The sequence below is a fragment of the Rhinatrema bivittatum genome, chromosome 1 (genome assembly GCF_901001135.1).
Source record: "Rhinatrema bivittatum chromosome 1, aRhiBiv1.1, whole genome shotgun sequence".
Lineage (NCBI taxonomy): Eukaryota > Metazoa > Chordata > Amphibia > Gymnophiona > Rhinatrematidae > Rhinatrema > Rhinatrema bivittatum.
The window spans coordinates 341,589,711-341,606,485 of NC_042615.1; the positions used below are offsets into that span (position 1 = coordinate 341,589,711).

Below are 16,775 nucleotides of genomic sequence, written 5' to 3' on the forward strand. Positions count from 1 at the left end.
AAGTTTGAGCAAATATTTACTAAATGTAATGCCATGACATCCTCCAAGGAAGCTTTTAACAGACGAGCGACAGAGGTGGAGCATGTAGTATGGCAGCGGATTTCGGCGCACTTCAGGCCAAAGTGGCACGCATGGATGACAAGCTTGAAGACATGGAAAATAGGTTGTGTCACAACAACTTAAGGTTGGTAGGAATCCCTAAATCTGTGGCAGACACTGAGCTCAAAGGACTCCTGGAAACATAGCTAATCATGCATGGTTGTCAGGTTCACTTCATTCTTCAATGCCCTGCCAAACTGAAAGTCACATACGTGGGGAAAACTACAATTTATGCCACACTGGAGGAAGCCAAAGCCTTATTGGACATCATAGGTCCCATGGAACATGGCAGCTCACTTCGGGTTGAGTAATTCTGCCTGTTTTTTTTCTGTGGGTAACCGATGGGACTTGAGATGTCTATAGCATCTTTGTGTAAGAGGTGAACACCAGCTGCAGATAAGAGATTAGCAGCTCTTGGACTTTTTTTTTTTAAATATTTGCTTCTCTTCAGCTGACATCATCAAAAAAGCAGTGGCTTCTGGAGATGACCATGTAAGTAGCAGCTTTAAATGCCGGCTCTGAGTGTATTCTTGCTTGCTGGAACAAGAAACGTGGTGGGGTGGCTGAAGGATGGACTCAGTGGGGAGATATGGCCCAGTCTTGATAGGATCATTATTAGGGTTTACTATGTTACTTTATAATACATGGACCCTTACTTTATCTTTGTCATTCTTTTTTGCAGCAATCTGAAGCTGGGGCAGACAAACCTTTTTTGAACCCAGCTAGAACTAACTGCACTAACCATATCCTCTGGCAACAAATTCTAGAGCTTAATTGTGCAGAGTGAAAAAGAATTTTCTCCAATTAGTCTTAAATGTGCTACTTGCTAACTTCATGACATGCCCCCTAGTCCTTCTATTATTCGAAAGTGTAAATAACCAAGTCACATCTACTTGTTCAAGACCTCTATCATATCCCCCCTCAGCCGTCTCTCCTCCAAGCTGAACAGCCCTATCCTCTTCAGCCTTTCCTCACAGGGGAGTTGTTCCAACCCCTTTATTATTTTGGTTGCCCTTCTCTGTATCTTCTTTTTTGAGATGTGGCGACCAGAATTGTACACAGTATTCAAGGTGTGGTCTCACCTTGGAGCGATACAGAGGCATTATGACATTTTCCATTTTATTAACCATTCTCTTCCTGATAATTCCTAACATTGTTTGCTTTTTTAATTGCTGCAGCACACTGAGCCGACGATTTCAAAGTATTATCCACTATGATGCCTAGACCTTTTTCCTGGGTGGTAGCTCCTAATATGGACTCTAACATCGTGTAACTACAGCAAGGGTTATTTTTCCCTATATGGAACACCTTGCACTTGTCCACATTAAATTTCACCTACCATTTGGATGCCCAATCTTCCAGTCTCACAAGGTCCTCCTGTAATGTATCACAATCCATTTGTGATTTAACTACTCTGAATAATTTTGTATCATCCACAAATTTGATAACCTCACTCGTCTTATTCCTTTCCAGATCATTTATAAATATATTGAAAAGCACAGGTCCAAGTATAGATCCCTGAGGCACTCCACTGTCTACCCTTTTCCACTGAGAAAATTGACCATTTAATCCTACTCTGTTTCCTGTCTTTTAACTGTTGTTGTTTTGGTGGATCCTTGGGTGCTGTGGAGATGACCACACCCACGGGGAGGAGCCCCGTGAGAAACCACAGCACTGGGCTAAACTCGTACTACACAAGACACAAATTAGTTCTTTATTAGACAGCTTGAAGAGAGCCACCAGAGGTGGCAGTAGTGAGGCAGGCAGTAGTTGCAGTCTCAGGGACCTTGGCAGAGGGAGCCCTTCTCTCCTTGATGACGTCAGGAGGTTCCTCAGCAGGTCTCCCAACGAGGAGATACTGTGGATGAGATAGACAAAGTTAGAGTACTCACTAGGTGTTTGCTGTTGGTATGCGATTCCACCAGGTATGTTGTAGAAGGTACAGGCACCGAGGCAGGGAGAGCAGGCCCTCTAGGACTGAGTACCTGTTCCCTGTAAGGCACCTGAAATAAAGCAGAGGGGCCCCGAGGAGCAGGTACCCAGGTTAGCAGTTACCCCAAAGGTCATGTACATCCTTGAGGGCCGCCCCCCCCCTCCACTGGAATGGTGGTGCGCTTCACAATTGCGCTCACTATGGCGTCTACCTTGGGGCACGCCAGCAGCTCCTTGGTTGCCGGGTCCAGGGGGTACATGCCCGACAAGGCCTGACCCCCTCTGAACGAGGCCTCCGGCGCATTCCACTCCAGATCGATTAGCTGTTGTGCTGCTTGCAGGAGGGGAAAATGATGGGCCGTTTGACGAAGGCCCTCTAGCAGGGGGTTCATTCTAGGTTCCCCTGGGGCGCTTTGGCCTGGGATAGCAAACTCCGACAGGCATTGAGAAACCAGGTCCGGGAGATCCTCCTTGGAAAAGAAGCGTCGCATGGTTCGATAAGGTTCTATCCCCGAGGGAAGTTCCCCCTCCTCGGGGAGCTCGCTTCTGTCCTCAGAGAAATCTGGATCCCCATAAGTGGGACTCTCGGGTGGCGGGTGCCCGTGCCGAGATCGAGAAGGACCCGGGGCAGGGTCATCTGCTGCATATGGGTCTGGACGGGAATCAGACTGCATCTGAACAAAGGTGTGAATCCCCTTGAATAATTCCACCCAGGAGAGGGAAGCAGGTTCTAGCCTTAGGGGCACCAGGTCCCTCGGGTTCCCCAGCTGCTCAGTTCGGCCTGCTAGATCCGGGGTGTTCCCTGAGGAACTGTCTGTTAACCTGGCCTGAGACCGGCCCTGGCCCGGAGCTCCCAGAGCCTCTTCACATTGGGCGCATAAGGAGTCTGCTTCCTTGCTCTGTGTGGCTCTGAGGTGGCATGCTGAGCAGAGGCCTAGAGCTTTTATGCCTGAGTCCGGAGGTGCCGCCTCTGAGGACACATGGGTTCTCTTACGCTCCATCGCGTCTGTTAACTCTATGCGCCGGTGCTACGCGCTGTGCAGCATGCGCGAGGCTTGAGTATATGCGCCTATGAATGTGCGCCTAACAAGGTGCGCCTAACAACCTAACAAGGTGCGCCTGACAATGTGCGCCTGACAAACAATGTGCGCCTGACAAACAATGTGCGCCTGACAAACAATGGGCGCTTAACAATGTGCGCTCTTAATGATGTACGTCTATCACTGTGCGCCTACGAAGGAGCGCCTATCAGTGTGCGGCTTACCACTGTACGCTTAGCAATGTGCACCTATCAGTGCGCGCTCAATACTTCGGGCGCCTATCATACTCGCCTGTTACCTGAACAAGGCAGACAAAATGGCGACCTCCTCGGCGGGCCTCCCATAGGCAGACGCCGCCAATCCTCGCTCTTCGGAGACCAGCAAAAGGTAAAAGATGTACGCCTTACCTGATCTTCGGCGCTTCCCAGCTGCAACCTGGGCGGTCTCCGGCTGCGGGGGGAGAGGGTGATTACCATCACCGCCGCGCTCGAGGAAGTGCACCCGCTGCCTCTAGGCCTCGCCCGAACTCGTCTCGCTCGGGGGCGAACGGATCGGGACCGAGGCGCCTCTCAGCCACGCCCGAGCCCTTCTCACTTGGGGGCTAGATCCCTGCCACGATTCGGCCACCGGACCGAGGCTCTTACCTCCGAGGGACCACGGAAATCACCTCGGGAAATTCAACTGGGGGAGGGACCCTCGGGTATCACCGCAGGAGTGCAGGGCTCGTCTTCAGGTAGGATTCTTCTAAGAATTTAGTCGTTAGAATTTGGAAACACGCTCAGCGAGCGTGAGGTAGCTCCAAACTGCTTTGGAGACGGAAATTACTGAATTGCTTCACTTCCTGTGGGGGTATATGTACCCGTGCTGACGTCAGATCCGTCTCCAACTGCTAGCACGAGCATACTATACCCATTTGGTTCTGAGTCCATCTGGCTACACACTAGGAAATTATTGGATATTCTATCCCCTTGTGAGGCTCACTTAAGCAGGGAAATATGAAAGGGCTTTCTTATTGCTGGTCCTATATAAATGGAAACTATGCCACCTCAGGTTTGAAATATCAAGGAAAATAAGACATTCAAGAAGGCATTTAAGACATTCTTTTTCAAGGATGCCTTTGAAAGAGCAGATTAATTTGATTAACACATGAGAGCTGTTCTATCAGGAATGTAACATCTGCTGCAGTATTAGCCTTTTGTTTTCTTGTATATGTATTGTTTTAAATTTCTATGTATGCTATTTTGTACCCCGTCCCAAATTTTGGAGGGTCGGGCAAGAAATGCTTCAAATAAATAAATAAATGTGAATGGTTTTCTTTATTTTAGCATGAAATATAAACCTTCTTTAAACTGCAGCTATAGTGTACAGGATTTATTCCTGCTATTTTGTGAACAGTGACATCAGAAAGGGCTGTTAATTATCATGAATGCTATGGGGAAAAGGACCTCTATCTCCACTGACCTCACTCAAGATTTAGATAAGGGGAAGGGGCTCACAAATCCTGTCTTTCCAGAAATCCCAATAGGTCTAGTTTTAAAGACAACCAAAATATACAAATTAACCTAGCTCCTATATCAAAATGTATTCAAATCAACCTTGTCAATATTTACTATGCATAGTTTGAAAAGGAAACCTATTTGGAAGTCAAGGAGCAGATTTGGGAGCTGCTGATTTAGATGACAAAAAATGGCAACTATCCAAGGACCTGTACATAAAGCAGAGCACAAACTTAGATTTGACCTCCCCTTTCACTGGCATTACATATAAACAGGACAAAGTGATCATGGCCATTACATGACTATAAAAGAGTTAAAGCTACAGACCTATTACAAGCAGCAGGATGAGCTTTCATTTGTGAAACAGTGCATTTCTGCATTTAAAATTATGCTACTTGAAAAAGCATGCATAATACATAATACTTTTCGCCTCCTCTCTCGGCCCAGCACTCACCTCGCCTTCTGCCGGGGCTCACGCCGTCCCCCGGGGACAGGAGCCCGCTCATCACCCCCTGGTGAGCCGTGCAGACACGAGCGGCAAGAAGAAATTTTGGAAACCGGAGGAGGAGAGACACTAAGAAGAAAATCCCCAGCGCTGCTCGCCGCGTGAGTACAAGCCACGCCCCCGACAGGCACTAGGCCAATCGGAAGCCGGCTGGAGCCCCTTTAAACCCGCGAGGCGCCCAAAGGGGCGCGACCTAAGGGGCCTGCCCCTTAGTGCGCCCCTTGGTGAGCCACAGGTCCGAGGTTCGCTCCCAGAGGCAATCAGACGCGCCCCTGCCCTGCCTTCAGAGCCACTTTTGCCTCTTTCCTAAAGATCTCTTCTGACCATCCTCCAGCACTCACCCAACCTTCATTCAGCATCCATACATCCAGTCCCCAGCACCCATCCCCAGCACTCATCTCCAGGCTCCAGCACCCATCTGCAGCACCCAACTCCAGGCTCCAGCACCCATCTCCAGCATTCAACTCCAGGCTCCAGCACTCAACTCCAGCATTCAACTCCAGGCTCCAGCACCCAACTCCAGCACCCAACTCCAGGCTCCAGCACCTATCTCCAGCATTCAACTCCAGCACCCATCTCCAGCATTCATCTCCAGGCTCCAGCATTCTTCTAATCCCTCTTCCAGCACCCATCCATCCAGTATCCAGTACTCCTCTAACCTCATCCAGCACTCATCCATATAATCTCCAGCATTCAAGCAACCAACCAGGAGAGTGCTCCAGAGCCCTTCAATCTCAAGCGACCGCTAAACGCCACACACCGGGCCAGCTCTTCCCTAACCCGACCACTCTCAAATTTTCTCTCCTTCAAGCACTCACTACATCCTACTTCACTGCTATTTAACTTTAACCACTATGTTCGGCTCTACGCTCTACTGAACCTATCAGCCAGCCTACCTCTTTCAGGCACAGCAAGCCAAAATGCAACCAATCTCAACTATTCCTATCCTCCAACGCCATACTCCCACAACAGGAACTCCCTCCAGACAAGCCTGTCATCGCTCATTAATAACCCTGACGCCCATCCTGATTGCTCCAATCACGCAACTTCTAGGCATTACTCTTTTCACCCTCTTTTCAATGCGCAATCCCTTAACAAAAAATCTCAGATACTCAATGATTACCTGGTAGACGTCAAGCCAGACATATGCGCTATAACTGAAACATGGCTGAAACCCACAGACACCGCAATAATAAATCAATTACCAACACAGTCCTACAACATCTTCTCCCTCCCCAGACTAAAAAAAAAGAGGCAGTGGCATCCTATTAGCAACAAAAAAAGGCCTCGGATTCTCTCAATGCTCAGTCACTTCTGACCCTAAACTGGAATTGAGTTCTTCACATCAGACCACAACCCTCCTTCCAATACAGAAGAACATGCCCGTCGGAAGACCTTAGCAATCAACTCACCTCACAACTCTCCAACATAGATCTCACCAACCCTAACTCAGCTCTTCAATCCTGGAACAAAATTACTGAATCCATAGCAAACAATTTATGCCCCCTTGTAACCAAAAAGCCCAACACCAATGCGCTCAAAAGACACCCCTGGTTCACCAATGAACTCAGAAAACAAAAACAAAGCCTAAGACAGAAGGAGAGCAAATGGCGTAAAGCTCCTTCAACTAGCACACTCTCCGCCTACAAAATGGCACTTCACCAGTACAAGACATCAACCGAGAAATCCAAAAGGGACTTCTACGCACACAAGATTCACGACCTCACCTTCGACGCCAAAGCGCTCTTTGCTTTCGTCTCCAACCTAACCCAAATCAACGCACCAACTATCGCTATTGATCAAGCTCAATCAAAAGCTGAAGAACTGGCGCTGTTCTTCCACAACAAGATCATCATTCTCTTATCCCAACTGCACCCCCCAGTACTTGAGTTCACTCCAACTAACAAACAACAAATCCATATTTATGGATGCGTTCGATCTAATCTCAGCCAAAGAGATCCAGTCACTCTTACAGAAAATGAAGCCCTCCTCTCATCCCACAGACTACATCCCTACCAAACTTCTCCTGACAATCCCGGAATCCATCTCTCAAACGCTGGCAGATATCATAAACTGCTCTTTATCTCAAGGCCTATACCCAGATGATCTCAAACTGGCTTCCCTCAAACCACTTCTAAAGAAACTAAACTCAGACCCCAACGACCCGAACAACTACCGACCGATCGCCAACCTACCACTTATAGCTAAAATCATGGAAAAACTAGTTAACATGCAAATCACAGACTACATCGAAGACAACAACATCCTCTTCCCCTCCCAATACGGGTTTCGCAAAAATTCCAGCACAGAATCTCTCCTCGTATCACTGACAGACCACCTTATTTTGGGTCTAGACAAAGGACAATCTTTCCTTCTGATTCTATTAGACCTTTCGGCAGCTTTCGATACCGTTAATCATGCCATCCTCATAAACCAACTCTCAACTATTGGAATAGTAGGCACAGCCCTAGCCTGGTTCAAAACTTTCCTCAACAATAGAGGCTACAAAGTTAAAATTCACAACAAAGAATCTTCCCGACATGACGCTCCTGTAGGAGTCCCACAGGGATCCTCCTTATCACCCACCTTGTTTAATATTTACCTTCTTCCGCTGTGCCAGCTTCTAACTGACTTAAAAGTCAAACACTTTGTCTATGCGGACGATGTCCAGATAGTGATCCCTCTTAAAGATACACTTGGCAAAACTCTAGAACATTGGGAATCCTGCCTCGTAAAAATTAATGACCTGCTCGCCAGCCTAAACCTGGTACTTACCACCACCAAAACAGAACTCATGCTAATCTCTCCAGAAATGAACCACAATGACAACACCCCTCCAATCAACTCACTCTCCTCCAAAGTCAGAGACCTAGGAGTTTTAATTGACAACAAGATGAACATGAAAGCATTTGTCAACCGTACCACCAAGGACTGCTTCCACAAACTCCAAGTGCTGAAAAGGATAAAACCGCTTTTCCATTTCCATGACTTTAGAACAATTTTTCAAGCAATTATTTTTGCTAAATTAGATTACTGTAACGCTATCCTACTAGGTCTCCTTTCGTCGTATACTAAACCGCTACAGATGGTCCAAAATGCAGCGACAAGAATCCTTACCAACACCAGAAGAGGAGACCACATCTCCCCCATACTAAAAAACCTTCATTGGCTCCCCATCCATTTCAGAATTATATATAAGTCCATCACCATCTTATACAAAACCATCCACCACCTTACATCACTCGACCTTCAACACCCTCTCATTCAACACAACTCCAAAAGACCGACCAGAGAAGCATACAGAGAAACCCTCCAGGTACCCAATACGAAATTCACATGGCATAAAACCCTGAGAGAACGGGCCTTTTCGACAGCTGGACCTTCTCTCTGGAACTCCATTCCCACGAATCTTCGCCATGAACTTTGCCTCCTTACATTCCGAAAAAGACTTAAAACCTGGCTATTTAAACAAGCCTTCCCAGAACAATCTTAAATCTCATCCCTTCTACTCTAAGAGTGTTCCACTCCGGCACTGTAAATAATTAACTATGATGTTAATCCTACTCATGTCTTTCTCTCTCTTCTCCTAGTTCTATTACCCTTGTTCATTGTAATTTCATTTCCTATACATGAGTTTCAGTTTTATGTTATCCTGCACCCCTTGTTCAAATGTAAACCGGCATGATGTGATTTTATCATGAATGCCGGTATATAAAAAACCTAAATAAATATAAATAAATAAAAATTAAAAAAAATTAAGTTCAATGCAGAATTGCCTATCGCAGCTTAAGTGGAAATAAATAAATACCTCCACCAAGAACTGCTCTTCAGGAACATGGCTTTCTTCACCACCACTGGAGATTGGCTGGTCTGATTCTTTAAGATCCTTATATGCAACAGGAAAAAAAGTTTATAGGAATTAAGCATTGAGATGCAATAAATCAATCAAGAAAGAAAGCAGAGTTGCTTACCTGTAACAGGTGTTCTCCCAGGACAGCACATTAATGACAGATAGATTCTTAGTCAATGAAATTAGTATCACATACATGCTTCTATTGGCATACTCTATAAGAGGATTATTTTAGTCTAAATGAACAGATAAAACGTGGAACCCCATGCAGTAACATACAGGCCGATTCAGTAAAAACGCGGGAGAGCGGACGAACGCCCGCTCTCCCAGCGCGCGCACTGGCCACTTGCCGGTGCACGCAATTCAGTATGTAAATTAGGTGGTGCGGTAGAAATGGGCAAAAGGAGGTGCTAGGGACACTAGCGCATCCCTAGTGCCTCCTTTTGACCCGGAGCAGCGGCTGTCAGCAGGTTTGATAGCCGATGCTCAATTTTGCCGGCGTCGGTTCTCGAGCCCGCTGACAGCCACAGGCTTGGAAACTGCCGGCAAAATTGAGCGTCCGGTTTTTGGCCCGACAGCCGCCGGCCCATTTAAAATTTTTTTTTTTAAACTTTTTTTTTACTCTTCGGGACCTTAATATCGCCATGATATTAAGTCGGAGGGTGCACAGAAAAGCAGTTTTTACTGCTTTTCTGTGCACTTTCCCGGTGCCGACAGAAACTAGCGCCTACCTTTGGGTAGGTGCTAATTTCTTAAAGTAAAATGTGCGGCTTGGCTGCACATTTTACTTACTGTATCGCGCAGGCATACCTAATAGGGCTATCAACATGCATTTGCATGTTGAGGGTGCCATTAGGTGCCGCGGGTTGGACGTGCGTTTTCCGCCCCTTACTGAATAAGGGGTAAGGGAAAACGCGCATCCAAGGGCAGGTTAACAGTGCACTCCGTCAGAGGTTTATATTTCAGCAGCCAACATTCCCCCTTCATGTGATACCGGGGAATGTTGGCTGCTGGGCCCAGCAACCTAGTAATCCTCTTCTCTCCCTTTTCCTGCTCTGGTCAGACTGTCTTAATTTCCTTTACACAAATGAAGTAATTACTGTGGGTTTTTTTACCTCATTAAATTCATAATCTGCAACATTGTCGGTATTCAGAGCAGAGGCAATCTAAAGAAAAGAGAGTACACATTTCATTTTTTAGGTTCTTAAGTTGCAAGTTATTTGGGGGTTTTAAACAAAGGCACAAATGGAGACAAACTCAGCTTGTAAATATGATGCACAAAAGAAAATGCAGTCAAATAAAAACAAAAGGAACTTTCTTCCTTCAACACTCCTGCATTTCACTTTCCACTATAAAGAGTCAAAAGGGAATGGCCACCCCAACTGCTCAGTGGCCAAGATGCCACTGCCTTTAATCGCTGCAGAGTACAGCAGTGGGGAAGCTTTTGCCATAACAATATAATAAAAAAATAATAATAATTCTGCTGTTTGAACACAAGCGACATGGATCACATGTTCTAGACAAATAGGAAATCACCTTTACCCTTGGAACATGTTTTAGGCATGCAAAAATATTTGAATACCATTCATTCAGATATTGATGGTACAATAAAATAAAAGATGGGGAAAGCATGGCGATGTGCTTAAGTAAAGTGGAAAGACCAATACAAAAGTATACTTTCAGTAATTCCTTTGAGTCCACCATGTTCCTGTTGTATTTCTGCTTCTTCATCTGTCAAAAGCTCATTCCAAACCAAGAACTGAACACTCCCCCATTGCACAAAAATAATTTTGTACATTCTACCAATAATGAACAGCATATGAGAATGACAAGTAGGTAAGATCTTTAAACATTTTTACTTAACTGGTATACTCCACTGTTTGGCAAATATTTTTGGTATTTCTGAGCAGTGCAAGCATCCCTTTTTGCCTGGTTTGCTCAATCAAACCATGACTTTCCCATGATCATTTATGGCACCTTACCTTCTGACGAAGATCTTCCTTTCTGAAGCCAAGAAGCTCTAGGTATTTCCCACGAGAATCTTCCTCAAAGTTCGCCTAAAAACAAACAAGAGTGAAGATGTTCTAAATTCATACTCTCCATGCATTAGATTCTGTACATATGAGTGACTTGGTTACTGAAAGACAGGCAGAGTTCAGGCAAATTGAGCTGGCATGAGCAGGCATGCTGTGCCAGTCACCCTTGCATCTGCGCAAGATAAGACTGATCCTCTGAGCACTGCTGCAGTCCCCTCTTCCCTCAACTACATAATTATAAAGCAAGGCATTTTTGCTGGACTCTGAACATAACTGTAAGCCCAGTGAAAGCAAACAGGATGGCAAGGTTGTACTGAACTTGCAGAAGAGACCCACCATAGTTTGCTTCACCTCATGCCAGTTAAGGAAGCTGCTGAATAATAGCACTAAAAATATCTCTAAGAGAGAGAGAGAGATTTATATATTTGTCACCTGCATAGTTTATTAAAATTCACCAATGCTGATTTTCTCCTGTAAATTATGCATGTACAGCTCCTGACCACAGTTAGGAGAATACTTGTGAAGTTATTATACGCCCTATGCCCCGCCTTGATTACTACAACTCTATTTTGGGGGTTACCTAGATGCTCTATTAATAGGCTCCAACATATCCAAAATGCTGAGGTTAGACTAGTTGCTAGGGTGGGCTTAAGAGATTATATTTCACTTTTGTTTTATGAACTGTATTGGTTACCTATTGTCCAGCGAGTTTCTTTGGTTTTGAGGTTTAAGGCTCAGCATGAGTCCAGCATATGTATATGGAGAGGCAGATGATTGAATACCAATCTAGTCAATTATTACATTTGCAAATTAGTAATTGCCTAGTAGTTCCAGCTGTGTGCCACAATCTTGTTGGGTTGCAAACAGGTTTTAAAATGTGAGGCTTCACAAACATGGAATAAACCTCTGATTGAATTATGTCAAGTGGATCACTTGTAGGTGTTTCTAGTTAGAAGATAACTAAAAGAAGCAGTTACAAGGGTTAAAAGTCTACATGAGACATGGAGACTATTTAAAAACGCTATTTTGAAGCCTGCACAAAATGTATTCCACAAATTAAGAAAGATTGAAAGAAAAAGAAGCACAAGTATCCACCAGTATGGCTAAAGGAAAATTGGTTCTTACCTGCTAATTTTCATACTTGCAGTACCACAGATCAGTTCAGACACGATGGTTTTGCATCCCTACCAGCAGATGGAGGCAGAGAACTAAAAGCTCTGAGGCACTGCTGCATAACCGAGAGTGCCACCTGCAGTCCCTCCACCTGTATCCAAGTCAACTATAGCGAAACAATTCCTCAACAACCCCCTAAATGAGGGCGAATGCCAAACCCAAATGTTGGGAGCCCCCCCAAACAGAAAAACCACAAATCAACCCAAGGGGCCAACCACAACCTGGCAAACTTCTTTAAGTTCTGTGTATATATACATTCTGACAGTTCTTCCCAGTAAGCATGCCAGAACACAGACTTGCCATAACGGTCTTGAGAACATTAAGGGGCTGGGTCTCTGGACTGATCTGTGGTACTTCAGGAATGAAAATTAGCAGGTAAGAACCAATTTTCCTTTCCTGTTCGTACCACAGATCAGCCCAGACAAGTGGGATGTACCAAAGCAGTCTTACGGTGGGGGGGCCCGCAAAAGACCCCAAGGTCCTGGGCTCCTTGGGCAACCGAGCGACTCTTCGTTCCCCCTTTGCCGATTGATATAAGCACCATTGCTGCATTGTCCGATAACACTCTGATCATTCACCCTTGGACTTGTGGAAGGAATTCCACCAATGCTCTGCACACTGCCCTCGTTTCCAAGCGACTGATAAACCAGGATGCTTCCACTGGTGACCATAGTCCTTGTGCCAGCCGCTCTTGACAGATCGCCTCCCAATCCTTGAGGTTGGCATCCATGATCCCTCTAACCCAGTCCAGAACCTCCAGGCCCGTCCCTTTCTCCAAATTGGGCCAGCACAGCCACCATGAAAGACTGGACCTGGAAGTATCCTGCAGCAGTAAAGCCCGATGAAAATCCTCTGACAACAGATTTCAGTGCGACAGCAATGTCTCCTGTAGAGGTCACATGTGGGCAAAAGTCCATGGCACCAAATTCAATGTAGATGCCATTGAACCCAGGACCTGAAGATAATTCCAAGTCCTGGGCACTGGCATCCACAAAATCCACACCACCTGGGATTGTAACTTCCGAATCCTCTCCGAGATGAAAAACACTCTGCCGAGCTGAGTATCAAACTTTGCCCCCAAGTATTTCAACATCTGGGTAGGGCTCAGGTGACTCCACCAAATTCACCAGCCAGCTAAAGGACTGCAACATATCCATCAGCGTGCGCACAGACTACTGGCATACCGCCTCCAATTTCCCTCGGATAAGCCAGTCATCTGGATAAGTATGAACTAGGATCCCCTCCCTGCGGAGAGTTGCTGCCACCACTATTACCTTTCTGAATGTGCAAGGTGCAGTCGCCAAACCGAACAGGAGGACCCGAAACTGGAAGTGTTACTCCAGAACCATAACACAAAGAAACTGTGATGTTCTTCCCGAATGGGTATGTGCAGATAGGCTTCTGTCAAGTCCAGTGAGACCCAAAAAACTCCACGAGACAAACTGCCACTATCACTGTCTGCAATGTTTCCATACAGAAAAAACGGGGAACTTAACAGATTCACATTTCATCTTTTGCAGATTAAGAATGGGACGAAATCCTCCTTCCTTTTTTGGCACAACACAATAAATAGAATACCTCCCATGACCGCGCTTCCCTGGCCACCTCCAGTACTGTCATGCCAGCAATTGAAGGTGACATGTCCTGAATCACCGCTTGCTTGCCTCAGACATTGCAATAAGACACAATGAAGGCTCAGTGCCAAGACTTCAAACATCCTCTCCTGATGAATTTCTAGCTTACAGTCCTATGTGTCTTTTAACGCTGCCAAATTTGCAACCAGAATGGTCGACTTGTTAGTGACTGCTGAGATGGAAGATTGCACCTTCAGCAATACCAGCAGCTGCAGGATATCCTCCATGAGGGGATACAATTTTACTTTGGCCCTAGCCACCTTGGGGATCACATCTCTGAGAAGCCCCATTCCTGGTTCACCAACTTCTTGATCCTTTTAGGGAGAGGAAAGGCTTTTGGTGGGCCCTGGAGTTCAAACACAGATTCCAACCCTTCATGGTTAGTCTCCTCCTGGACCACCTATATTCCCTTCTGAACATGGGAAATAAGGGGCCTCAACTGCGGGTCATCTCCCTCCGTTATCGAGACCTCTTTGGGATCAGCCTGATTGACATCCACCGTGGGATCTGCTGGGTCATTGTGATCCACCCCTGGACCAATCCCATGATCAACTTCCGGATCATCCAGGTCCAAATCATCACAATGGTCTAGGCCCAGCCAGCAAAGGAGGTTACCTGACCCCCAGCCAAGAAGCTCCTCGGCCTCTTTGCAGAAGGATGAGACGGCTGACAGAAATGCCCTTTTATAGCCAGTGCTTTTCCTGGTTAAAGAAGCCTTATGCATAAGCAATACAAATTCTGAGGAAAACACATCATCCTCTCCCCTGTCCGGCCCAGAACTTGCATCTCTCCCCCCCCACCAAAAAAAAAGGATCTCTGGAAACACCCGAGGATGGGAGTTCCTGGACTCCTAGGAGTATGTCACCTTCCGGAGCTATAGCTCTTCTCCTGTGTGACAGGCTGTTTAGGCTCCTAGTATTGATCCTGATAGGGTCTTGGGAACCAGTGGCTCTCCTACCAGCCTTGTTGCCACCTTCTCGGAGGGCCCCCTCCACTCTAGAAATGAATTGCGGCATAGCGCCGCTATATTTAGCTGTGCCCGAGCCAGGTTGCCAGCCTGACAAGCTTTCCTGCACTGGTAAACCGCTGTTGGTGCCATTTTGTCTCCATGTGGCCAGGCCTGCTGCAGGGGAACAGAAGCTGCATGAGGAGAGGAAAGGAACACGACCCAACGCAGCCTCTGGCTCCCCGAGCAGCCTGAAGCTGCAAACAGAGGAGCTACACTGCTCTCTTCCCCCAGACTGGGCCTGCCCTGATAATCAAACCAGAAACAGCTGGAGCGGTTGGTGCTGAAAGAAAAATGTAACTTTTTTTTCTTTAAAGAAACAGCAGCCACAGCAAAGGAAGAAATTCAAGCAAAAAAAAGGAATACTTCCCTGCTGCTGGCAACTCCTCTGGGAAGGAACCTTCAGAGGATAAGAGGGAATCAGGACCCCTGGCTGTCAGACCCCTGAATATGCTGCGGGCTAAAGCTGAACAGGGATTAGCAACCTTCGCTTGCCCGGCCCATCCTGAGGTATGGCCCACAAAGGAACCCAACACCTCAGGGAGCGTCTAACTTTTCTTCTGTCCCTTCTTTCTTTCTTTTTTCTGAACTGCAGGTTTGCACCTCTACCATTTGCTGGAGACAGAGAAATACTGAGGGACTGCAGGTAACACTCTTGCTTATGTAGCAGTACCTCAAAGTTTTTAGTTCTCTGCCTCCATCTGCTGGTAGGGATGCAAAACCCACTCGTCTGGACTGATCTGGGGTACGAACAGGAAGTAATGCTGTAAAAAAGGCCATCTAATACAAAAGAGCACATTTTAAAAACTGGAAAGCAGGACCTACTGAGGAAAATAGAAAGGTAAGTAAACACTACCAAATGAAATGTAAAACAAAAATAGGCCAAGAGGGAATTTGAGAAAGAAGCAAAAGCTAGTAATAAAAATATTTACAAATACATTCGAAAAATAAAACCTGCGAGGGAGTCACTTGGGCTGTTAGACGAGCGGGGAATAAAAGGGGCACTTAAGATAAAGCCATAGCAGAAAAATAAAATGAATTCTTCACGCTGGTCTTTATTTATTTTTGCAGAGGAAGAGTACAGGGAGATACCCTCACCTGAACCATTTTATTTAGGTAATGACTGAGGAACTGAATCAAATCAACATGAATCTGGAAGTACCAGAGCAAACTGACAAATTAAATAGTAGCAAATCACTGGGACCCAATGGTATTCATCAAAGAGTGTTAAAGGAACTCAAATATGAAACTGCAGATCTACTACTGGCAATCTGTAACCTATCATTCAAATCTGCCTCTAAACCTGAGGACTGGAGAGTAGCAAATATGTCAATTTTCAAAATGGGCTCCAGGGGTGACATGAGCAACTACAGACCAGTGAGCTCCAACACTGGTGCCTGGTAAAATTGCAGAAACTACAATTAAAAACAAAACTACTGGTCATATAAACATGGCTTAATGTGAGAGAGCCAGCATTGATTTAGGGAAGGTAAATTGTACTTTACTAACCTATCAGAATTATTTAAGGTGTAAACAAGCATGTGACTAAAGGAGAGCCGATAGATATAATATACCTGGATTTCCAGAAGGCATCTGACAAAGTCCCTAATAAAAGACTCCTCGGTATACTAAAAGTCATGTGATAGGAGGTATTGTCTCAATATGAATAGGTAACTGGTTCAAAGGCAGGAAAGAAAGAGGACGACTAAATGGTCAGTGCTCCCAGTGGAGATGCAACTTCAACATTTGCTCCCTGCTCTAACGGCAGGGGTAACAGGGAATTGGATTCATACAGTAACCAATGAGGGCCCTTACTTTTATGGTTTGAGAAACTGATAAGTATGGGGGTAACCTGCACGGCACGACAGATACTGCCGTGGGTCTGCTGGGCAGATTGAATGGACCATTTGGTCCTTTTCTGCCATCGTTTCTATGTTTGAGAAAGGTGAATAGTGTCGTGCCCCACTGATCTGTTCTGGGACTGGTGCTGTTCAACATATTCAT

At 45.9% G+C, this 16,775-nt stretch overlaps 1 protein-coding gene across 12 annotated transcripts in view; it reads right to left on the bottom strand.

Moving 5' to 3' along the window:
* SEC31A (SEC31 homolog A, COPII coat complex component) overlaps positions 1-16,775 on the bottom strand; it is a 236,320-nt gene that overhangs the window by 142,690 nt on the left and 76,855 nt on the right. For all 12 annotated transcript variants that reach the window (XM_029598987.1, XM_029599022.1, XM_029599015.1 and 9 more), the window contains exons 12-14: positions 10,905-10,979; positions 10,038-10,088; positions 8,881-8,958 (exon numbers count right to left, since the gene is read on the bottom strand). In XM_029598987.1, the coding sequence (XP_029454847.1) occupies positions 8,881-8,958; positions 10,038-10,088; positions 10,905-10,979 (204 nt within the window). The remainder of the gene's footprint in view (positions 1-8,880; positions 8,959-10,037; positions 10,089-10,904; positions 10,980-16,775) is intronic.